The sequence below is a fragment of the Molothrus ater genome, chromosome 11 (assembly GCF_012460135.2).
Source record: "Molothrus ater isolate BHLD 08-10-18 breed brown headed cowbird chromosome 11, BPBGC_Mater_1.1, whole genome shotgun sequence".
NCBI classification, from domain to species: Eukaryota; Metazoa; Chordata; class Aves; order Passeriformes; family Icteridae; genus Molothrus; species Molothrus ater.
Window position 1 is genome coordinate 1267648 of NC_050488.2, and position 24321 is coordinate 1291968.

The 24321-nt window shown below is 46.5% G+C and overlaps 1 protein-coding gene across 2 annotated transcripts in view; it reads right to left on the reverse strand.

Moving 5' to 3' along the window:
* Positions 1-240: 240 nt before the first annotated feature.
* PHF2 (PHD finger protein 2) overlaps positions 241-24321 on the reverse strand; it is a 53328-nt gene continuing 29247 nt past the window's right edge. The window contains exons 4-22 of one of the 2 annotated variants that reach the window (XM_036391102.2): positions 22166-22326; positions 21516-21657; positions 18995-19181; positions 18254-18416; positions 17315-17402; positions 16682-16788; positions 16295-16386; positions 15800-15889; positions 14676-15038; positions 13767-13886; positions 13051-13169; positions 12543-12721; positions 12269-12342; positions 11027-11184; positions 6411-6688; positions 5340-5435; positions 4330-4439; positions 2915-3176; positions 241-1337 (exon numbers count right to left, since the gene is read on the reverse strand). In XM_036391102.2, coding sequence (XP_036246995.1) covers positions 1249-1337; positions 2915-3176; positions 4330-4439; positions 5340-5435; positions 6411-6688; positions 11027-11184; positions 12269-12342; positions 12543-12721; positions 13051-13169; positions 13767-13886; positions 14676-15038; positions 15800-15889; positions 16295-16386; positions 16682-16788; positions 17315-17402; positions 18254-18416; positions 18995-19181; positions 21516-21657; positions 22166-22326 — 2878 coding nt within the window. In that variant the 3' untranslated portion in view covers positions 241-1248. The remainder of the gene's footprint in view (positions 1338-2914; positions 3177-4329; positions 4440-5339; positions 5436-6410; positions 6689-11026; positions 11185-12268; positions 12343-12542; positions 12722-13050; positions 13170-13766; positions 13887-14675; positions 15039-15799; positions 15890-16294; positions 16387-16681; positions 16789-17314; positions 17403-18253; positions 18417-18994; positions 19182-21515; positions 21658-22165; positions 22327-24321) is intronic. The other variant, XM_036391103.2, reaches the window with a different exon arrangement.

Sequence of the window (24321 nt, forward strand, 5' to 3'; positions counted from 1 at the left end):
GGACCATGAGATAGCGTCATACCGGGACACTCAAGACTATGCCCAACTTGACTGGGGCTTCTCGTGGTAATGTAGCAAGAAAGTATGGGGTTGAGTGACAGATGGGGCAGTGGCAGCAGAGCCACCCCCTGTCTGTGCCAGCAGTGGGTCCTTGCTCACTCCTTCACCCACCCTCAGGGACTCCTGCCTGCCTCCCCACCCCTCCTTCACCAACCCCACAAAAAGTCCAGGCCCAGGCAATTGTGTACAAAACCTGAAATAGTTTTACTTTGCTTTCTTTTTTTTCCTTTTTTTTCTTCTTTTTTTAAACTTTGCTCTAGATTTACTTAAGATTTTGTGAAGTCGATACAAGAGCATTTGATATGAATCGGTAAATAAAACACCGTCATAGATAGATAGCCACGATAAACTTTGTTAGAAATGTACATGTCGCGAAAAAATAATAATACTAATAATAATAATCATAATCATAATAAAAAAAGCCGGCGCGACGCCCGGGCCGGCGCGGCCCTGTAGGCCCTGGTGGTGGCCCCGGTGGCCCTGGCACACAGCAGCAGGTGGCTCTGGTTCCCCGCAGGCGCCGCGCCCCAGTAATGTGTGTATATAAACAAAGCCCATAAGAAATGTACAAATATAAAAAGCTACAAACATTAATAAATTACGTCGTCACAAAACACGGAAACACTCCACAAGGTGCTAGTAAAATAACTGTCTCCCTCCTCATACAAGAAGTTACGCAAAGAGCTGGTACCGGCGGGCAGCGCCCGGAGAGACCCTCCCCGTATAAAAACCCGGCGGTGGTTATTCCAAAAGCTATGTACAAGCTACATTCTAGGAAAAGGGGCCTGGCATGCGGCTGCGGGGGCGGCGGCAGTGCCTGAGAAACGCACCCGCCACCTGGCCGCCCCACGCCTCGAGTCCCGCGGTCCCCTCCCGCCACGTGGCCTCGTGGCCCTTCCCGCTCCTGGCACTCAGCGGCTGCGGCCGCCCTGCCCTGCCCTGCCCTGCCCGCGCGCCGGGCGGGACGAGGGGCCCGAGGCCGGAGCCGGTGCCAGAGCGGGGCCCGGCGCGCTCCTCCGTGGCCGAGATTAGTATTAACTTTTTGCGGCTAGTCGCTCTCAGCACTCTGAGAAAGGACATCTATATTAAAAAATATTTATAGCAGGATTCTGTACAGTTCGACCGCTGAAAGTTAAAGGGATTATTGTGGTGGTGGCCCAGAACTGGGTGGCAGTGTCCCCGGGGCCACTAGAGCAGCAGCTTCCCGTTCCGGTGGATCTTCAGGATCTTGCCGAGCCGCTGCTTGGCCGTGGCCATCCCCTTCTTCGTACGCTTCCCTGGAAGGACAGCAGGGGTGGGGTGAGGACCCATACCCACCCCACACCACCCCACAGGCACAGACCCTCCAGCTGCCTCCTGCCTCCATGGCCCTGCCACCAGCCCTACCCAGCACCTTCAAGGACACCCACCAGCACCCCTCAGGAATGGCGCTGCTGGCCACAGGACAGGGCTTGGCTGGGAGCACAGCCCCTGGAGAGCCAGCCCTGCTCAGCCAGGGCACAGTGCACACCCATTCCCATGGACACATCCACACCTGCTCCAGGGAGGCACAGCTCTGCCGGGCACCCTCCTGTCCCTGCAGCTCTGCCGGGCACCCTCCTGCCCCCACAACTCTGCTGGGCACCCTCCTGCCCCTGCAGTGCCAGCCCTGTTGCCCTGCACCCTCACCTGCCCTGGCTCACTGCTCATGGTCACCTGTTTGCCCACAGGGTGACAGTCAAACCCAGCCCCGCAGATGCCATTCTGCTCCTCAGGGAGAGGCTGCACACACACACAGACACACAGACACACAGACACATGCCCTATAGCTCTTCGCAGCTCCAGGCTCCTGGGTATCTCTCTGCCTTGAACCTGTTTCCCACCATTTCACCACAAAAGCACAATTCCAGGCAAACATATTGTTTCCACTCCAGCCCTGCAGAGAGCCATAGGTACCACCAGCTCCTGGTAGGACCCCAGTCCCTACCACAGGTTACACACATCCTGCCCTATGGCCATCCAAGCTACCAGGGTACTGTGTACTACCTCTAATCTGCTCCACTTGAATACATGGAATTCAGGAAACATCTGCCACATTGCCTCACTTGTCATTGGGGCCTTTCCCAGTGGGATCACACACAGTTTTCATGCTAAGCAGTGCCTGTCCCACACACCTGCCTCAGTTATACTTCCTGAGCCAAGTTCAAATGGAGAGCAGGAGGTCCCAGCCTAGACTCTGTTAGAACCTCAGCTTTCTCACGCTTTCCCTATGACAGACAGCAGGCAACCTCTTCCTCTCTCCTGCCTTTGGTTGTAGTTGTGTTACTCCCAAGGTTTGATATTCCTCTGCTTCCTTGCGGCAACCCTCCACTGAGAGATCTGCAGTGTGTCCTGCTCTACGTGTCCTGCAAGCACTGTCCTCAGCTACAGTCAGCACAGAGCTGGTGTACAGCCACCACCAACACCACAGTGCCTGCCCCAGCCCTGGGCAGAACAGCCTTCATGGATGCATCCTCCCCTGGCAACGGCTCCCCTGGCCAGGCTGTCTGGGATGTGACCCTGCAGGTGCTCCTCCTGAGCTGGGGCCAGGTTGGGCAGCGCTCCTGCCAGGGACACCTCACACCCTGCAGCCAAGAGCTCAGCACAGAAACACCTGCCTGGCCCTGCAGTGCCAGGACAGGCAAGGCCACGAGTCCTATCCCTGACCAGATCTGACTTGGAGTCCTATCCCTGACCAGATCTGACTTGGATCCACACACCTGCACCTGTGCATGCCCACACCACACACTGCAGTGGAGGCCCTGTGGAAGGCTTGGGTTCCATGGCCCTTCACCCTTCCCCACTCCTGCACCACAACCCAGGCGTTTCCTGGTACCTTTGGCGGAGGCATTGTTCTGCGAGGATGATGAGGGTCTCCTCTGTGTGAGGAAAACACCGGGTGCCATCGGCTGCGATCCCCTGTTAGGCTGGGCGACCCCAAAGGTGCTGGCCCCTGCGGTGTACTCGTGATCTGTGAGGCTGCTGGCCTGTGACTCCAGCTTCGGCTCGGGGGAGCTGCCTTCCTGAGCTGCTTTGCTTGCGTTGGGGGCTGACAGCTTCTTTTTGGTATTTTTTTTCTTCTTGCCTTTTTGTTCCTCCTTTAAAATGACAAAGATGAAGCTCAGATTAATCCCCAGAAGACCTTTAGCTAGGGCAAGGGCCAGCGGCGTTGCTTAGGGTCCTGATACAACGACACGCCAGGAGTTGGCCATGGACAAGTGCTCAGGGGCTGCTCCACACGTCTGGCTCACAGCTGCACACACACGTTTGCCTCTCGTGCCTCTACATCCTCGCTCTGTGTGGGGCCTCCTCGTCCTTACACTGCGGCGAGCGGGAGCCAGCGGGGCCGCACCGACACCGCCCTGGCACAGCAGCGTGGTCAGCATGGGCAAAGCTTTCCATCTTCCACAAAAACTGGCACCTCCTATCTTCGGGGATCTTCACACCCTTGTACAACAGCATGAAGGATATTAAACATCCCACTGATTCAGCCTCTGCTTCCTGCTAGGACACACACATCATCTCCTGACCTGTAACTGCACCTGGACATGCACACTGGGATGGCAGAGGTCTGCTACTGTTCTGTGTCCCTTGTCTATTTTCAGTTCCTTCTTCTTGGAACCCTGCCACCATCCTTAAAGCTCTTCCACTCAATAGTCCACATCGCAGAAGCCCAAGGCCACCACAACCTGCATCTCCGCCAGCTTGCTGAGGTGCCTCACCCAACCTCGCTCCAGCAGACCTTGTCACCTTAGCATCGCACCACGTCACCTTTACAGGGCTTCTCTGACCCCTTCAGAGACCAGACACTTACCAAACATCCAAATTGCTCCAGTTCCTTTCCTAAACTCACCCTTTGCTCACAGTTCACCAATCCTTTGGAAACAAACCCTGACACTTCCCAGCAGCCAATCTGCACAGACAGGCAATCACACCAGTCAGGCTCTCAAGTACACATCAAACACACTCCTTTGAGGCAGCTTTCTCCTGTTTTACCCCAGTAGCCATTCTCACCCCTTCATCCTTCCCTGTGCTTTTCTCTGTCCCTTGCTACCCTGTGACATGCTCAGGTATGTTGTGACACCGCTGGGCTTGGATCCCGTTTATTTCCCTGAGACTGCAGAGCCTCGTGTCACTGGCAGGACCAAACAGTACGCAGGGCTGGCACAGCACTAGGCTTGGGCACAGCTCTGCTGCTGGGGACAGGGCTCTGCTTTCCTGACAGCTCCTACTCTCCAGGCAACCTCTCACCTGCTGTGACAGCTTGGCGGCGGCGGCGGCGAGTCCCGTTTCGATGGAGGCAACTCTCGTGCCTTCTCGCACCGGTCTGTCCTGCCGGGGCACCGAGGGGCCAACGCGTGCTGCAGGGAGAGCAGAGGCAGGTGAGGGGCAGGAATGTGCCCGAGGGAGCAGCACAGCCACCACAGGGCAGTGAGCTCTACCCTGCTCAGCCAGGAGAGATGGGGACAGCCTCTGCCCTTCCCTTCCCCAGGTACGAGTGAAGGCACGAGAGCCAACGGCCTCCTGGGCACGGTGGCATGGGAAGAAGCTGCTGATAGAGATGTCACACAGCTGAGCAGCTCCACAGCCACCTGAAGCCAAAGCCACGCAGGTTTGTGTCCACATCCTGGATTATGAGTGTTATCTCCAAAGCAACAATGCTCACCTGCAGCTGCAGGAGGACATGCAGGGCCACAAGCTGATGAGAGCACGCATGGGCTGCTTGTCACACACAGCACACACAGAGGATGCCCTGCTCATGGGCCACAGGGGTCAAAGGGCTCTAGGGGCCCTCTTGCCTGTCACTGCCCCTGGTGAGCTCCAACAAACCCAGGGCAGACCAAATCCTTCCAGAACATGAGCTTCGGCTGAACCTGGAGGAGACTATTCCTGCTCTCTCTCCTGGAGAATTCCTGACTATTGCCACAGTCAACACCTGAAATCCACAGCATCTCAGCTGTCCAGGGCTTGATTCATTGTTACACCACTGCTAAGGTGGCAACCAAATGATCTATCACTAAGAGTGTGAGGAAAAATTAAACCAACCAAGGAATTACTTTCTCCTGCCAGCTGATTGCAAGAGGAAGGCTAAAACTGCTTGGCAGGAATCCCAGTGCCTGGATCACCTCCCACTGCCCTGGAAGGGGTTAAACTTCACATGATAAAGAAATCACTAATTGTGTGTTACAGTTTCCACACTCTTTGAAAAATTTAGAGATTTGCATGACTTAGCCTGGGCAGCACAGACCACACCAACTTACCCGTGGGACTGTAAGGGGCATCATCTGAACTTTTCCTTTTCTTTGATCGGGACTTGAATACTGGATTATCTTCATCTGATTCGAGAGAAGGGTAAACTACAGTAGGAAACAAAGGCAAGAGTTTCAGTTTAGGAAACAGCTCTACCCTGCACAGAGGACCCTTGCTCTGTCCAGGTGCAGTGACCACAGGCATCACAGCTGGATGATCTCCACAAGTGTCATTGAGCACTTCTGTCACAGCTGGGACACTCTGGGGACTTTCCTGTGCTCTCATCCACACATTACTATTGGGAGCTGCTGTCATTAAACTGTGACTGGCTCTCTATATTCCTCTATAATCACAGAATATCCTGAGCTGCAAGGGAGCCACAAGAATCATCAAGTCCAACTTGGTTGCCCAGTGAAGCTATGGCTGCTCCATCACTGCAAGTGTCCAAGGCCAGGCTGGCCAGGGCTTGGAGCAACCTGATCTAGTGGAAAGTATCCCTGCCCACAGCAGAGGGTGGAACTAGACAGCCTTTGAAGGTCCCTTTGAACCTAAACCACTCTATGATTCCACAATAATTATGGCAGAACTGATGTAACTGCTGTAAACTGTCTTTGTGTCCATTTCTGCTGCAGATGCTTGCCTTCTCTGCCAAAACTCAAAACAGCATTAGATCCCTTTTCCATGTACAAATTCAACTTCTCACTCCTCATAGCTGGAGGTTTAATTGCTACTGTGCAGACAAGGACATTTCTGTCACAAGTTGCAGTACTTGACCCCCATTTCTGGGACAGTCCCCCGTTTCTGGGTTGACTGCTGCAGTTTTGGGGCTCTCCAGGTTTCTTGAGAGTTTCTCATTGTGCCATGCCTCAAATCCAGCCTTCCTGGATGGCTGTGTGACCCTGGGCTCTGCAGCCAGTCTGCTGTCTCATGTGTTTGCTCCCTTTGGTGTGCAGGTCCCTGTTCCACGTGCAGCTGATCCCAGGGTGGCAGAGCAGGAGGAAGCACCCAGGAGCAAAGGGACATTCACCAAGAGGCACAGGTGTGTCCCAGGCACAGCCTCACTCTGCTCCCCTCCTACTCACCATAATCTGAGTCCTTAAAACAGGCATCCAAGTGGTCCTGGTCCTCGTCGTAATCCTCAATGTCGATGCTGTTCTTTGTGCTTTTCTTCAGCAGCCGTTTCCCAGCAGTTTTGCTGCCACCACCACCAGTTTTCTTCAAGTTTTGTGTGGAGAAGGAGTTGTTCTTCGCCTGATTGGTGCCCCACGACGTCTGCAGGCAGGACTCTGAGGCCTGGAGGTTTGCCATAGAGAGCATGCCCTGGATGGCTTCCTGCGTGCTGGGGGAGGCAGGTGGCTGGCTGTGGGGCACAGGGAGAGATGCCAGAGCACTCAGTGATTCCAGAAACACCAACCCCTCACAGGCAGCTTGCTCCTGCCAGGCAGTTGTGCTAGGAGAGACCCCCTGATTCCTTTGAGTAGCTGCACGTACCACCAGGGCCAGTGGGAAATTGTATGGGACAGGAATAGCACAAAGAGCACCTCAGATGTGGGGGTGATGGCCAGGAGCCAGGAAGATGTGGGCAGGTCCGTGGGGCTGTCAGCACTCTGGGCAGAGCTCAGGAAACTTCCCAAAGCCCACAGCAGAATCCCTGACAGAGCAATGTCTCTATACCAACTATCATCATCATCCTCCTCCTTCTCCTCCCCCTCATCACAATCTTTAAATATCTATCTATCTATCTATCTATCTATCTATCTATCTATCTATCTATCTATCTATCTATCTCTATCTATCTATCTATCTATCTATCTATCTATCTATCTATCTATCTATCTATCTCACCTATCTATCTTTAATAATATTATTTTTCTGTACTACCAAATCATCCTCCTCATCATCATCATATTTTAATAGTATTATATATAATCTACATTATCAGCTTCTGTAAAAGGAGAGCTTATGCATCAGCACTGGTGGGGGATGCAATGGGGGGCTCTACTCAAAACTGCCTGGAAGATTTTGGTCCCAGTTCACATCATGGGCTGTCACCACTCCAGGAGCTGCTGGAAATTAATTCTGAGACTGGCAGAACACATCATCCAGTATTTACAGAAGTTTGGAGTTTGGCAAGTAGTGAAATGCAAAAAAAGCCTTGTTGTGGCAATCATATTTGTACAGTTATACATTTGTTGTGCAATAGAAGCCACAAACATACAGGAAAATTAACAGCACTTTCTCCTACTTGAGCTTAATCTGGGCTCTGAATAGAGTAATGTACAAAACCATAAGGGAAGTTTCTGGGCACTAATGGCATTTAGTCATAATCCTGAAAATGAGTTAAGACTAATTCACAACTCAACAAACAGAAGAAAATCAAAAAACTTATTTAGGAAAGAGCCATTTAAATCCCTCCAATATCATGCCTTCTCCTCTGCCTTCTCCCTGGCAAAGAAATATTTTGCACCATCTACAAGGATCATATTTTCTTCCAGCCTTTTTTCCTAAACTGTTTTTCCAAACACTGGACTCTCAAAACACTGCAAACAGACCATCAAATACTGACCACTAAATGGGCAAATCAGAGAGGAACTGCCTTAAGCAACACAAACTTGAAGAAATAAAGGGTGGGATATGATCAAAAACAGTGGTTCTGAGACTCAAACATCAACCTGAAGAGGGGGAAATGTCTCAGAGCTGCACATGGGGCAGAGTGTTTCTCATTAGGGCATGTGCTCTGGTGTGCTTCCATCAGGAGTATTTCAGCTTTCTAATCCAAAAAAATTCAAGAAGATGCAGGAAGCAATTTTGAAGGCTCTGGAAGAGCCATATCCCCTTTCTGTAGCTTCAGCAATGATTTTTTAAAAACCACATTTATGAAAGTAAACTATCAGTGAGTTACAATTATGGCTTAAAAAAACATTTTAAAAGAGCATTGGAGCAGGAACAGAGTGCTTCTGTCCCCGCTGTATGGCCACAGCCATCTCCAAACACACAGGAGATGGCACTGGGGGATAGCGCAGACCTGCCTCCAGCCCAGCAGCCTTGTCATCCTGTCCTGGGCCTGACAGCTGTTGTTGTGGGTGCTCAGGGAGGAGGACACTCTGACAGACACACTGGCAGCACTTTGTGCCTTCATCTTGCCTGTGGCAGCCCTGGTGTGGCAGCAGCCCCAGGGCAGTGCCTGTCCCCTGTGCTGGCACTGCTGCGGCCCCACCTGGAATCCTGGGGCCACTTTTGGGCTCCTCATGACAAGAAGGACATTGAGGGGCTGGAGCGTGTCCAGACAAGGGAGCAGACCTGGAGAAAGGGGCTGGAGCACCAGGAGTGGCTGAGGGAGATGGGAAAGGGGCTCAGTCTGAGAAAAGGAGGCTCAGGGAGACTGTGGTAGCCAGGTTTGCCATTCTGTCCCTGGCATGTCTCAGAGCAGGTGGAGCAGGCAAACAGCTGTGCTGGGGACAGGAACAAGCACTGATGGACTCAGGTTTTACCTCCTCAGTGAGCAGGGCACAGGAATGATACCAGCACCCTCCATCATGCAGGACATTGTGTAGGGAGCCAGTGCCTTGCTCTTCACCACCAGCTCTACCACTGCCATCTCTCTCACCCTCTCTAGGCAGATCATCTCCTTCCCTCCATCAGCAATTACTGAGTCTCCTACTTGTATCCTGATATTTAGAAACTGAATTTATAATATTTCAGAAAAGTATTACTGATTGAGCAGTGGCTGTGGGGAAGTCATTCCAACAATTTCAAGCACAAACCCAGTGTTTTCTTCCATTTTTGAGTCAGACCTGGACAGAAGTAATTTTTCTCCTTTCAAGATAAGGTGATGACCAACCCTCCAAGCTTTTTGCCTATTCCCTTTCAGTTCTTTCAGCCTGTTCCCATACTCACAGCAGCCTTTCTGTAGGAGCTCTGTCCTTCCCTCTCCCTGTCTTGCTGACACACACAGTTGAGCTGCAGCTCTCTAGAGCACTCCAGGTAATGCCATCAGGGCCTCTGGGGTAGCCAGCTGCTAGTGACAGCTCAGTATTTTACAGAATAAGGCTTGCCATGGTTCAGATAAGGCCACTATCACAAAAAGCCCTGACCTGCTTCCCAGTGCCTGGGAATCCAGCACTGGTCTGACAAGGATGCAGGCACTGGCTGCTTGTGTGGGAGGAGATCCCACAGTGACATAGGGTTGCTCCACAGCATCCACAATGCACACATACAGATCTATAAATACACACATTCCCTACCCTTCATCTGCCCTGCAAGCAGAGAAAGGTGGGAATTGTTCCTGAGAGTCAGACATGACCATGCTGGCCTCATGCTGTGACACAGTGTGTTTGCACATCACATTTCTTCCGCTTCATTTTCAAAAAGACCACGTTATGGCCATTGGAAAAGCCAAGCCTAATTATGAAATGAAACACAGCAATTACATTTACTAGGGGCTTTTTCCAATCAAGATGCAGCACACACTGCCAAAAGCCAGTATTTATCCCAGAGCCAGCATTGATATGACACATTCCTACTGAACCCCCCCACACAGAGCAGTAACTCAGCCGAGTCTGGGGTGGGACTTTGATTTCAGAAACCACAGAGCCTCCAAACACCCTGGCTACAGCACCCAGGCTGAGGGGGGAAAGCAAAGGCCTGAGTTTAACCTCTGTTCTGGTTTAACCCCTTGCAGACAGCAAAACACACCCTGAGCAAGGCAGACAATTGTCAAGAACCATTTTAAAGCATGCAGTGAGCTGTGTTATCCACAGAATGGCCAGCAGTGTACACAGGGCCAAGGAAGATTTCTTTGAGTTCTTATAATAGTTGATAATTTTCCTTTTTTTACAGCAAACTTCCAGTATGGGAGTTTTATTACCCCGCCAACTTTATGACAGTGCCAGACACACCTAATTACTTTTTGATGTGTCTAATCACCTGCTAAAATGTAACTGTAACATCAACATAAACACTCTCCCATTATGGACCATATTGCAGAATGGAAAAGGAATTCACAGGGATGGTCAGGCAGGCAAGTGTTAATGTGCTTATTTTTTTCCACAACTCATTGTTTGGATCACTGAAGGATCTGGTGCTGTACCTTACTGGCCATAGCCCAAAACATCCAGTGTCACTTTCCACATTCCACATAAGACACCACTAAGCCCAGGCAGACATTTCCATTTCAGGTACAGAAGTGCCCACAAAAGAGTGTGCTTTTTTTCCCCAAGCCTTATTTTTTGGTGGGAAGAAGAATGATAAGCGAGGGAGGGAGAGAGGGAGGTTAGGGAGAGCAGACAGTTTCCTATATCCTTCTTTCAAACACCTGGCATTTGTGGCACCTTAGAGTTCCTTATGGGAGAAATGCCAGCCATTTAGATAACTTTAGTACAATCTCACTACATTAAAAACCTTAATTCCCACCCTCAAGCTGCAGTCACTGAACTCTTTCCTTCTTTTGAATTATTCATCGAATACAGCATTATTGCTAAAACTGATCTACAGCATGTACAGATGTGAAATTCTCTGTTCAAATTATACCACCAAAATCTTTCCTCCCTCTCCCTCCAGATCACAGGATAAAGAAAAGTTTGCTTACTGGAGAAAAAGCAGTTACCAAGCTGCAAAATTCATTCTGACTCACACCACACAACCACAAAAGGGCAATTTTGTTCACAGGTAAGAGGGAAAAGCATCCCCTGGTGCATACCTGTTGGTGTTATACTCTAAACCCCCAACTTCCTTGCTTGCCTGCAAAAGATCAAGAATTCCTGCTGAACTTCCACTCTCTTTCTTTACTTTGGAATTGCGTCCTGGCTTTGCTTCTGTGTCAATGTGAAGCAAATCTTCATCTGATGAGTCCTCGCTCTGCAAAAACAAGGAAAGGGCTAAAAAAGGTGGAAACTCACTGAGCTGGTCCCCAAGAACAGCACAGTGATTTCTGCAGCCTGCTGCTCCTCCAAAGACACAGGCCTAGCCTTTGGAATTTGCTTTCTTTAAACAAAACAAAACAAAAAAAGAACAAAACCAAGTACATGGTAAAAATCCATTTCCTTGTAGCCTGAAGGCATGGTAGGTTTTTCTTTTCCCATTCAAAGCTCTGAGATCTGATCCTCTTCATGGGCTGTATTCCCTTTACCAGTGGTGTTTCCATCCCCACAGCAGCAGAGTGGGAGGATTCCCCAGGCAGAGGAATAGGACAGACATGTAGAACAGTGTCATGTTAGGCTCTGGAAAGGAGCTGCCTACATCTGGCCCTCTCTCTGCGGCTGAGATTTCTAGGCACTGTAGTTGAGTGCCTAAGAAAACAAGTTCTCCCCCTCTTCATGCCCTGCTTTCAGGCTGCTACAGCAGCAGCCCTTATTGCTGTGGGTGCCAGTCTTGTCTCCAGGTACTCCCTCCTTAGGCTCCTGCACAGGGACACAGCCCCAGCCCCAGACTTCAGGTACTGACTCAGACAGAGGTCTGTACTTCCTCCTAAATGTCCCAGACACAAACCAGGGTGAAAAGAACTCCTTAGTACTGAAGGCCAAACACTTTGGTCATCTTTGGTTCTGTCTTAACAAACTATTTTGCTTTTTCTGACTTATTCTGGTATTATAATATGAATTTGTATTAACCACAGTTGGGCAAAACGTTTAATTTCAATGTACTTTGATTTCCAGCACTGAGCTTCAGACACAGGGCACACTCACACCTGGGCTGTCCCATCCTGCAGGTGAGCTCCACCCAGGCTCACTGACCCTGCAGGGGCTGGGCCGGGCTCACCTGGGTTAGCAGTGCTCTAGAGTCAGCCCATAACGGGCACAGAGGCTCTGCCAAGTGGCACAAAACAAACACTTGAGTTGCTACATCACAGGAAGAAAATCACAGAATGGTCTGGGTTGGAAAGGACCTTAAAGAACCTCATGTTCTAGGAGTGTCTCCTTGTGAAGGTACAATAACCTCATACCTTGTATGGTACCGACTCCACCTTTGGCTTCTTAACAGGAGTGTGATGCAGGGCTTCCTTTTTATCTGATAAAACTGAATAAATAAAAAGAAACAAAAAGTCATGGGTTTTTTCCCTTCAAAAACCAGCCCTACTATTCCACTCACATTTGACTGATAGGTAAGACATGGCTTTCTTTATTCTAAATCACATAGATTTTAAAGATGGTATTGATTGTTTTGGACAATCACCACTTAAGACTTTGTTGAGCAGATAAACCAGGAAATATCCTTACAGGGCAGCTCTCTTTTTGCGGTGTTTTTCTTTCTTCTGATTGGAAACTCATCAATTTTTAGTTCACCATCATCTGACACATATTCATATTCATCCCGCACAGGTTTGGCTTTGTCCTCTTTAAAATTCTGCAGTGACCCAAACACGCTGGTATTCAGATGAGTTTTGACTCCCTTTGAACTGAAAAAAAATATTTACAAATCAGTAACACTCTGAGTAGAAAACAGCTTGTGACTTGACAGACAATGAGTATCTCTATGCAGAAATCTCAGTCAAACTGAATTCCTTCAGGGGTGCCAAATCAACTAGAATAATTTTACAAACACATCTCTGAACGTACTATTTATATCTCAAAAAAGGACTCTGACTAGAGCACTAGAAGTTTTAATGAGAGGGTATTTTCTGCATTGTCCAGAAAGGCAGGTTTTCATCATCTTGTATAAAAAATATAAACTATGAACTTTCAATTTCCTTTTTCAGTTGATGTGTGTTCTCATATTTTTACTTACCCAAGCAACTTCTTATTAGAGAAAGAAAATGTGAATTTGTTGTCTTTATTTCCTAACAAAGGCGTCTTTTCCGATTTGTGTTCTTCTTCCATTTTTAGAAGTGAATCAGGTTTACTGTTCTGAAAGGCAAAAGACCAAAACAAAATAAATAAATCAGTTAAATGAGTCCTTTATATTTCAGCATCCCAGGTACCCTCAGAATCCAAGCCTGTTAAATTTTCCTTTATTAAAAACCCTATGAAATTTTCCCTGCAGACAAAGTGTTCTATTCCATGAGTGAATTTCACTCACCCTGCGTTAGCCCTCAAAAAAGGCAAGCTTTTAATCCATAGGGCATAATTCAGATTTCATTAACTCTAATTTTATGCCATTAAAACTAGTTATTGATTATTAGCCATTAGTTAGTTATTGATTTCTCATTAGTTATTGATTTCAAACTTAAACTAGTAGGACTATGTCAGAACAAGGACCACACTGAACCATCTCACTCTTAACAGTCTGGTGTCATTATGGACAAATGGACAATTCAGCATGTGCTTTTGAAGAATCCATCTACCCTCTCTTCTTTAATTGGGATTAATTGATTATTTCTGCTTAATTTTCTTTTCTTTGGGAACTAAAAATTGGTGCCTCATTCTCTCCACTTAGGCAGAGGCACAAGCATTTCCCGACCCTTGTCTTATCATCATGTGGCAGAATTTAACAGGAGACATTACCTTGTATTTCCATTTGGCTTCTGTTTTGCTTTTATTTTGCTCTCGAACTTCAAATTTCTCCACCTCATTCTGCTTGCTCGCAGATTCCTTATTGGGAACACTTAAAACATTCTTTGCAGCCTGGGAAAAAAGTCAAGAAAAAGTTCTCTCAATGAGGATGGAGTGCTGGCATGTCAGAAACATGGGCTTTATCTGGGTAATAACATGACATATTTTTGAAAACTCCCATTTATTCTTTTTGAATCCCAAATTGTGGTTCAATTAAATATTGCTCCTTCAGAGTGTGCAGAATAGCAGCTGCACTTCTTGATACACCAATACTCTCCTCTCCTTGTCTGTCACACCATGACAGGTTTCACAAACTGCACACAAACTCTTAGAACTTCAGAAACATTTTAGGAAAGATTTTTCTTTATAAACATGGATATTTCTTCACAAACAGCATACAACAATTCCTCTGTCAGAGCCTTGAGATCTGGCCCCTACTGAAATCAGTAGCAAAATTCATGCTGAATTACAGGGCATGAGAATTAAAGGACATCAAAAAGAAACTTGTCCTACATGGGCAAAAGTGGAAGAAAACTACTGTTCTGTTTTCAGTCACCCATTCTAGAGTAACATTTCAAGCAAATGAGATACTTTAGAAACAAGTTCTTTCATCACTGACACCTTTTGATATCAGTGGGTTTCTGGGAGGCTCCACATCAATGAACAACCAGCAAAGAGTCAAATCAAACCCACCAGCTGAGGAAGAGAAGGGCAATGAGCCAGCAGTTACAAACCTTTCCTTTGCTTCTGCAGAGCCAGGGTTTCACAATGTGGGTGCATACTATCTTTTGCATGAGACTTACAGAGTGATTTTGTCTCTCTGAGTGTGGGAGAAGAGGGAGAGGTTAAAACACGACCCACCTTCCCCTTCTTTGGCGTCTCAATCTTGGTCAGAGCCTCCTTCGTGTGTGCCTCCAACAGGTCAAGGTTGGGGATGGCTGGTGGTGGGCTCTCCTTCGCCTTCTTTCCTTTCTTTTTGCCTTCTCCCTTCACTTTCGGTGTTTTGGGAGGTTTGGGGGGTTTGGGAGGCTTCGGGGGTTTGGATGGCTTCAGTTGTTTGGGGGTTTTCACAGTTTTGGGAGTCTTTTTCTTAGGAAGCTTTTCTAGAGGTGGGGGCGGAGGGGTGACTTGGACGGGCGACGGAGCCTCCTCCTTCTCCACAGGACAGATCTCCTCAGCTGGGGGGTTGGCACTCGTGTCTGCTTTGCTGGCCTTTGAAGCGTTCTGTGGTTTGGCACAAAGCATAAGGTGTTCAAGCACACCTGTCCTGCTTTTGATATTCACCTGCACCCTCTGTTAGATGGCGAAACAACCCCAAAGATGCCCAAAGATGTGGTGGAGGGGATCTGCAGCACAGGTCAGTCTAACTGAGGAATGAAGATCCCATCAAGGCCACAATAACGCTCTGCTCACCAATCCCCACCCCCAGTTCCCACCCCCACATCCTCAAGCCTGGCCTGCAGTAGCTCCAGAGGCTTGGCTTACCACCTCACTGGGTTGTACCCTCACATGGCCTGTCCACACAGGATGGATAAAATGAACAGCCTTCTGCTTAAAATGCTGATTGGCTCGAGCAAAAACCCTTTCCATTTAATTCTGATGTGATAAATATAGCAGAATCACATTTCATGCCCTCAGGAAAAATTAGCAGTAAAATAGCAGCCCAATTAAAATTAACACAGACTAATTAAAAATAAATTATTTTCTGCTTAACTTGCTGTTCTGACAATCGGAAAACTTAAATACTACATCAAAGAGGATCAAAGGACATGATAGATTTAAGTGTTGAGGTCTCTGGGTGTGGTTAGGAACAGGGTGGAATGCAGCACAATGTCTTCCTGAAGGAGCTGCGCCAGCTGTGGTCACCTTTTGCTGTCACACATCTCCACCCAGCAGGATTTGGTATCACACTCAATGGGTGATACCTCCATGCATTTTATAGCCTGGACCCCCAATACAGTAAATATTATAAAAACAGCACAAACCTCACTTAATCTTATTTCTTTGGCAAGGTCCTTGATGAGTTGTGCTGGTTTGAAGTTTTCTGGTAGTTCATCTTCATGCTCTGCTAAAGCCTGAAACACAACAAAGTCAAATTGCTGTTTCTGTGCATGTTTTCTTTAAAAATAAAAAAAAAAAAAAACCCTCTTGAAGTGACTTGTCCATATTTTTTCCTATGTATTTAAATCAGTTTTGACTGCATTAGACATTCAAATGAGAAAAAAATGGGTTTTTTCCTATTCTGGATGTTATTGTAACAAGTTGTCCTGAGAGAACAACAAAGTCAATCATCTTTTTTCAGATATTATTTCATTTTCACAACTGCAACATCACTTTGCTCACTCCCTGTTCTCCCAACTCCTTGTCTTTGGCATCTTAGAATTGGATGTTTTGCAATGGAGATGTTATTTTTTCCAGAATTTCCTCTCTGCTCCATCAACTGACAAACACATAATATTAATCCAGGCTTCCTCTCCTACCTGTTTTTTAGTCCACGACCTGAAAGCACCATTGAGAATCTTTGCTCCCTGAAGGAGATGAGCAGGAGGTTGTTGTCCAGCTTTATGCAAACCTAAGCAAAGAAAAAAACCAGTGTCATTCAACCACTGACAGCTACAGTTGTTTATAGAAAGCATTTAATTTGAAAATTGTAACTGGGAAAGCTGAAGTTAACTCTTTGAGAGTTGATCCCACAAATGAATCCCTACTACAACCTGATGGTAATAAGCAGTGCTTTTACTGTGTCCCAAATTCAGCTGAGCCTTCCCACCCTGTGCTCCTGTCAGTTATGGCTACTGAAATTCAGGGGAACTGTCCCCAGATCCCAAAGCTGAGCCATCAGGGCAAGCAAGGAAATGCAGTTTTACCTTTGAATTTCTCTAGCAGATGCTTCCCCATGTACCAACAGGCTGTTTCAAAGTTGGGGAACTGGGTCAGACTGACAATTTTCAATCGCCTTTCCACTTCATAGGCCCTGCAAGACAAAGGCACAGGAAACCGAGCATGGCAGAGCATGATGTGTCACAGAAGTGCCAGGGTCACTTTGCAGTGGGTTCCCTCTTTGTTCTGCTGCCACACAGGCTGGCCTCAGGCCAAAAGCAAAACATGACAGCACTGGTAAAATACTGAGATATAGATGTATGATGTTTTTATTGCATTATTTGCCCAGAATCAGTAAAGAACTCATTGCATTGTCTTACACTGGGCAAAGAGCCCAGCTGAGCAGGTGGGGGCTGATCCAGCAGCAAGTGGCAGGTGCCAGGGTAAAACTCCAGGCAGTGTGTAACCTGCCTTCAGGATGGGGCCACATCAATCAGGCCCCTCAGGCACCCTCCCATGCCTTGTCAACAGGTGCAAGGACAGCTCAGGATAAGTCAGCATGAGGGAACACGGTCAGAGAGGACAAAGGTGGGTACACCAGCATTACTGTCAGTGATTCATTATTGCTGATTTATTAAAAAATTAGCTCTACATAATATGAGATTTTAAAGACAGATTACCTCATCTGCATTTCCACGCTTAGACTGTGTAGAAAATGTCCTGCAAAGGCCAGGCAGTCTACTGGTGTTAGAGTTGCATAAATCCAGCCTAAAAGACAGAGAAGAGTCCTCAAGACAAGAACTCAAAGGCCATTAGCACAGACTTCAATCCCAAATGATGTCTACACTTCACTGACACCTTGCTCCACAGGTACCCACACAGCCCAGCCCCAGAACCACACACACTTTGAACAGAGCTGCCTCTGGTCCCTTCTTTGTTTTGCTACACAATGGCAACTGCTTTCCTGTCTCCACAAAGACCTGAAACAGCCCCTGACGTGCTTTATCACAGTGTCAGAATCAGGTGTTTTCCAAACATGTCTTTTCATACAAAAATCTACTCAAGTTTGTGAATCTCAGTAAATTGCTCTGTGTTTGTTCCACCATCTGCTCCACAGATGGTCATAAGAGAAACACCTACTTTCCACTTCTTACACCCAAGGTAAAATTCAAGTGCGTAAACATTTGGTGCAAGAATCTACTCACACACACTGACCTGCAGTTCCTTAGTGTCACAGGGGATTAATGTCTGTGACAAGGATTTGGGGGTGTCATGGTCAGAATGCATGGTCAAATTCACTCCATGTAAATAATCTGTTAGATGTCAGAAAGTACCAATGCCATGGTGGATACAGAAAGAGAACTCACGAGTTACTACAACCCAGCTAGACCACAAGTGGAACACTCTCCCTACAAGTTTAACTCTTAGAAGGCTGCTAAAATGTTAACAGAAAGCAGTAAAAGTTCTGATTTGTTTTGTTTGTAAGCACATGAAATAATATCTCTACTGAGAATTAGACTCTGTACTTTGTCAGAGAGAGTTGTCAAATCCCACCCCTCTGGCATTTTGGATGTGCTACTCTAAAGGATGAGGAAAGCCCTCCTCCCCCAGCTGCTCACCTGATGGGATGAAGAGTGTCTGGCCTTGTTTAACAGTGCATTTGTAACATTTATCTACTTGGTCTGCAAAAAACATCTCACTGTGATTTGCTGCTGACTGCCAGCGTTCATACAGAGAAATATTTGCAGAGGCTGGTTTGATGAGATAAAAGATCTTTTCTCCCTGAATTAGAAATATAAAATTAGCAATGAGCAGCCAAATCAAACAACACTGCACTGGCGTAAACACACACACACACACACACACACACACACACACACACACACACACACACAAATAGTTGTCTAAATATACATGTATGTGTATTTTGGCAGTAAATAAAACTAATTAGTCAGCTTTTTACAGAAGGGCTGAAATAATGAAATCACATCTGACTACATCTGCTCAGATTTGCAGGAGTGATGGTACAAAAGGTTTACAGTGCCAGGTTCCATCACACTGCAAAAATATGACGTGGTATCTTTAGGGCCTAGGGTGATATATGTGCAGAAGGCACTAAACAAATATTAAAATCCTAATAGAGAGAAAATACACAGAGGACTTCCATGCTCCAAGTGCTTTCTCACTCAGGAGACCCTGGCACCTCAGGGAGGGCACTCACTTAGAGCAGTTAAGGCTCAGATGCAACAGGACAATGAGGAAAAAACCTGAGAACTGAATTTTGGAGAGAATTCTATGATGGCCTTTGTGGATAAAATGGAGTTTGTTATTAGCTACACCTGAAAGCCAGGCTCCCTCACCTTCAGCACGTGGTACCAGGCAGAAGCCCCCCCAGAGTCTATGTGGAAGTCAGTGTAGCTGTCCTTCACGCAGATCAGGCAGTACTTGGTCACTTTGGGTTTAGCCAGCAGAGCATCGTCAGGCCAGTAATTTTCCACCCAGGACAGCTTCTTAACGATATCAGGAGGCTCTACAAAGCTGGACATCCTTACAGACAGAGTGGAGAACAGACAGGCAGCTTTTAAAACAGAGCACCAGGACCCTGGTACAGCAAGAAGCAAGTGTGACAAAACCTGCATGGTAAACTGGAGCAGCTCCTCTTGTGGCAGTGGAACTGCTCATCATTCAGAAAATTAGGGAAAACTGTTTACAGACAGAGATTTAAGGTTTTTTAAGTGTGATGACTTTACAACAATCCTTTGCCTTCTTTCAGCAGTATCATCTATGATCAAATATGTGATGGATGGTTGTAGTTTTCCAGCCCCTGCTACACAGGCTCAGGGACCAACACTGCTATGATCACAGTCACCTTCCCAGCCCCCTCCAGAACAGAAAGTGAAATGTGTGCACTTGGACAGAACTCCCCTGGTAAACCAGAAAAATTAGCAAGTCAAGCTTAATATTAATATTCCAAATAACAACAACATTAATGCTTGTTGATAAGTAACTCTTGATCTGATGCTGAAAATCAGCAATCTTATTTAGATGGAGTACATTATATCAAAAGCTCAGAAGAAGGAAAAAGTCTAACTTGGGTTGACAACGTGAATATATTTAAATATAAGATATATAATACATATTTCTATGATTTATATGAATGAATCTATTTATGTACATTAAGAACATACTCTTACTGGATATGTATCTAAATTTATACAAAATGTTATCTTCATTCATACTGAACATATGTTCCTATTTATTTATTTATTTTTGTCATTCATATATTATGTTTTTGTCAAATACATAACATATACTAGAATCACAGCTAAGACAATGCAGTGGCATGACAACCAGATATTAAATGTTTCATCCTAGAATGTGCTAAATTTTTGATTCAAATAGTCCAAAATTTGGGCTGATAGTGCAGGAGGTGAAGATTCACTGCTAGACACTCTAAAATACCACGTCAGTAAAAGTATCTGCACTTCAAGCCAATATTAAATGCTCCCACATGTCATTGTGCTCAGTGTCAAGCCCTAATGACAATAACTCCATTTCCATGGCAGGGAAGATGGAGCTGTGCATTCAATTAAACTGTCACTGTCTATGCTAAGAAATAAAATATTTGCTACTTATGTCTCGATTAGCGGAGTATGAACGACAGCTGCAGCAGTCCTTCAGGAAAAAAAGACATCCCATTATTTGGGGAAAATGGCAGAAAGCTGAACAAATCTCTGCTGAGAATGCTGGTGGTCTCAAACCTGCAGTGAGCAGAGCTGCTCTCTGCAGTGATGGGTGTGAGCCACTAAATCCCAGCCCGGGAAAAGTGAGCTTGTCATTATACACCAGCCTTCTTTTCCAGCCTTCGTGCTGAAGCAGGATGCTCCCAAAAACAACCATTCTTTGTTTTTCTGCTGACATTCATTATTATCTGTGTAGTGTGTTTGTGTGTAAAAGGATCTTTTCCTTTTCCTGGTGCTTCCCTTCTGGAAGCACCAGCTACCCCAAAGGATCCAGGGCCTGTGAAAATAACCTGCACAGCTTTTGGGGTTGAGTATCTCAGAGATGGCCCTGCCCACTGCTGGAAGGAAAGCACTGCTCAGCTATGGCAGCACAGCTACAGAGAGCACCAGGCAGTGCCCTCAGCATTGGCATCAGCTAATCATGGAATCACGGGTGCTTTGGGCTGGAAGGGACCTTAAAGACCAGCTTATTTCCACCTTGTCCTGGGCAGGGACACCTTCCACTGTCCCAGGCTGCTCCAAACCCCAGCGTCCAACCTGGCCTTGGACACTTCCAGGCATCCAGGGGCAGCCACAGCTGTTCTGGGCACCCTGTGCCAGGACCTGCCCACCCACACAGGGAGGAATTTCTTCCCAATATCTGATCCCTCTGATCTGCACAATCACCTCCAGCACCACCCTGACCCTGAGCTGCTGTCAGACAGATCACAGGCTAGCTGGCAAAAGCACTGAAAGCATAACTAGAACACATGCTGTAGGATTACAGAATTATAACAAAATTCCAAAGTTATTCTCCTCAAAGGACACCCAGTGACATGTTACCCTACACCTAAAGTCAGAACAACCAGAAGCTGTTAAACAACTTTCCCTAAGGAGGAAAAGCACTGGGGAAGGCAGAGGCTGAACCCAGCCACATATCCCAGACACAATGTGAGATTCAGTAATTTTAAATTATAATTTATATATATAATTCTATGTGAGCAATATTAATATAATTCATAAATAAACACATAGGGTAGTATAGTATTCAGCTATGTTATTATATAGAAATATGTTATATACAAAATAATAGATTAAATAAAAATTATAAAGCGAAATAAATCTGTAGTAATTACTGTGCAGCAGGCTGGACCCTTACCTGGTGTCAGAGAACTCCAGGTTTGTGACATTTAAGACCCTTTTCCTGTTTGTGCTGTAGTAATAATCCACAAATTCCTTGAGCTTCATCTTGCAATCTTTCTGCTTGGTGACATCAGTGACATCAACGCTCCGCTCTGGCCCTGCACATGAATTCAGTGGAGAGGACAGGTTGATGGACACCCTGTCTTGCCCCCTTTTCTATGCTTGGGGGTGAGTTAACCTGTCCAGAAACATCTCAATCTTCTGATTTTCTGACCTTTTCAGCCCTTGGATCCTCCCTGTTGCTTTTGTTTGCACCCACACAGACACACATGCACAAAAGACCTGCATATACATAAATACCTATCAAATGGTGCTTTTGTAGTCCTGAACCTGGGAAAACCATTCCTGGATGCTACTTTGGCTGTTACTGCTTATGCAGAGCTGTGGAGAGCAGTGCAGGCTGGCTCAGCCTGACTGCCAAGCTGCCACACAAAACAAGAATGACTTAATTGCTAACTACAACCTCCCACTACCTAAAAAGCTGCACTGAGACCAGCACAGCTCATAGCACAGACAATATTTTAGAATACATTTTACAATTTTCCATACAACTAATTATTTCTATAGAGCAGCTGAGCTCCAAGCACTGCAATGCCAGGTACCCACCAACATAGTTCTCGACGTCGCTGACGTAGAAGGTGGGGGCAGGCACAGCCAGGCCCAGCCCATCCTTCTTGGGGACCAGGATGGGCTCAGCAAAGCCCTTCTCTTCCAAATACTCTGCTGTCAGCTGGCTGCCTGGCACTTTCACCACTATGTCTTCAGCACTGCAAAAGCAAACACAGATTCAGTGGTGAGGAGCTCCACGCCGAGTTTGGAATGTTTTGCATTTCACTGCTGAAAGGAAGACACTGTGGAAAAGGAATTATGGGCAAATTAGGTACATAAGCCAAAACCCCATTTATTGCAAAGCAGAAAGGGCACAAAAAATCATGCAATCACTCAAGCCTCATGCTCCAGCTACTGGGAAGTCCTAAAATAACAGCTTATGGCAAAAGACCATTTTCCTCATCTGTAGCATCAGTCGAGCTACCAGTGATCAATGTTAAAGAATTAATGTTAAATGTTTCACTCTAAAGAAGATGAGGTTAAAAATGTTACCCAATCTCAAATAAATGGCCCTAGAAATGCTTTGCAAATAATTTTAAAGCAGTTGAATAATGTGCTCAGGAAGTATTCTGCAGATGATTTTGAAGTGGCAGGGATACTTTCCACTACCCCAGGCTGCTCCAAGCCCTGTCCAGCCTGGCCTTGGACACTTCCAGGCATCCAGGGGCAGCCACAGCTGCTCTGGGCACCCTGTGACAGGGCCTCTCCACCCTCACAGAGAATAATCAATTTAATTGTTTTCACTGCTACTCTTGCTACTCCAGCACTATTTTGGTATTAAATATTTTAGAACAGAATTACATGAATAATATTTTTTGCCTTTTTGCTCCCTTCAGTGTTCCTTTTGACCTGAGACCCTCCCAAGCACTCACTGGGGGTTGTCATTCCCTGCCTCATGCTTGGAGTCACCAGTGATGCTCCTGGTGTGACCCCGTGTCCCCTCCAGCAGCCTCCAGGTGCTGGGGCCTGGTCTGTCCCATCTGCACATCCCATTCATTTGCTTTGTGGGAGAAAGTTCCTCCACAAGACTTTGTGTCTCAGTCCTGGATCTTGCAGGCATTTCTTTGTTCTACAGACCTTCCTGTCTCAGGAGATTTCATTTGGCAGCAGGATTTTCTTATGCATACATTAATGAGTAACAAAGAGAAAAAATGGGGGGCTGTATTATTTATAACAATGTTGGAGTGACTCAGAGATACTGTTTGTGTGACTGCAGTCTCAGAGGCCACCCGAGGTTACTGAAATCAGTCTGCCTGGGCCATAAATCTTTCTTAAAATGAGCTATGCAACCTGTCAAATTACAAATTACAAAAAAAAAAAAAACAACAAAAAAACAAACAGCAAAGATAAAAAACCTTGCAGGCCCCAATGGAAATAGCCAGGCAAGTAAAAATACTGGATCCTGAGCTCAGCAAAACACAAAACACTCTGTATAAGCTGCAAAATACTTTACAGGACTGTTTTCAGTTTTTTCTTTAAGCAGCCTAAGAGTAGTATCTTAAATATAGTGTGAAATTAAATTCTCCATAAAAAGGAAGAAGTTCTGTGTTTACTTTGCCAGTCTCCAAGGATTCTTCTAAAATAATTAGTTATTAATAATTAAGGATTTATTTGGCTACAGCCTACATTAAAGAGCCAAAAGAAAATGATCACTCTTGCAAATGGCTGTGGAGCAGCCTAATAACATGTGGGACATGTCACCTAACAATTAGCACCATTCATTACCCCAGTGAGAGAGCCTTTGTCACCCCGTGACTGAGTATGTCATTGTTCTGTCCAAGATGGGCACAGGCTTCAGCAAAGTCGTTAGAATTTTAAGAACTGGAGAATTCTATGCAATAAGTGGGTTAGTTTCTTATGCAATGGATGTTCTAGGGGCCAAACACACTCTGGTTCAGCCTGGAGAAGAGAAGGTTCTGGGGAGATCCCAGATCCACTTTTAGTGCCTAAAGGGGGCTTATAAAGAACAGCAAGAGTGAGTTTCTTCAGAGGCAGACAGTGATAGGACAAGATAGAAGAGTTTTAAACTAGGAGAGATTTAGATTGGATGTTTGGAAGGAATTGTTCTCTGTGAGGGTGGGCAGGCCCTGGCACAGGGTGCCCAGAGCAGCCCCTGGATCCCTGGCAGTGCCCAAGGCCAGGCTGGACAGGGC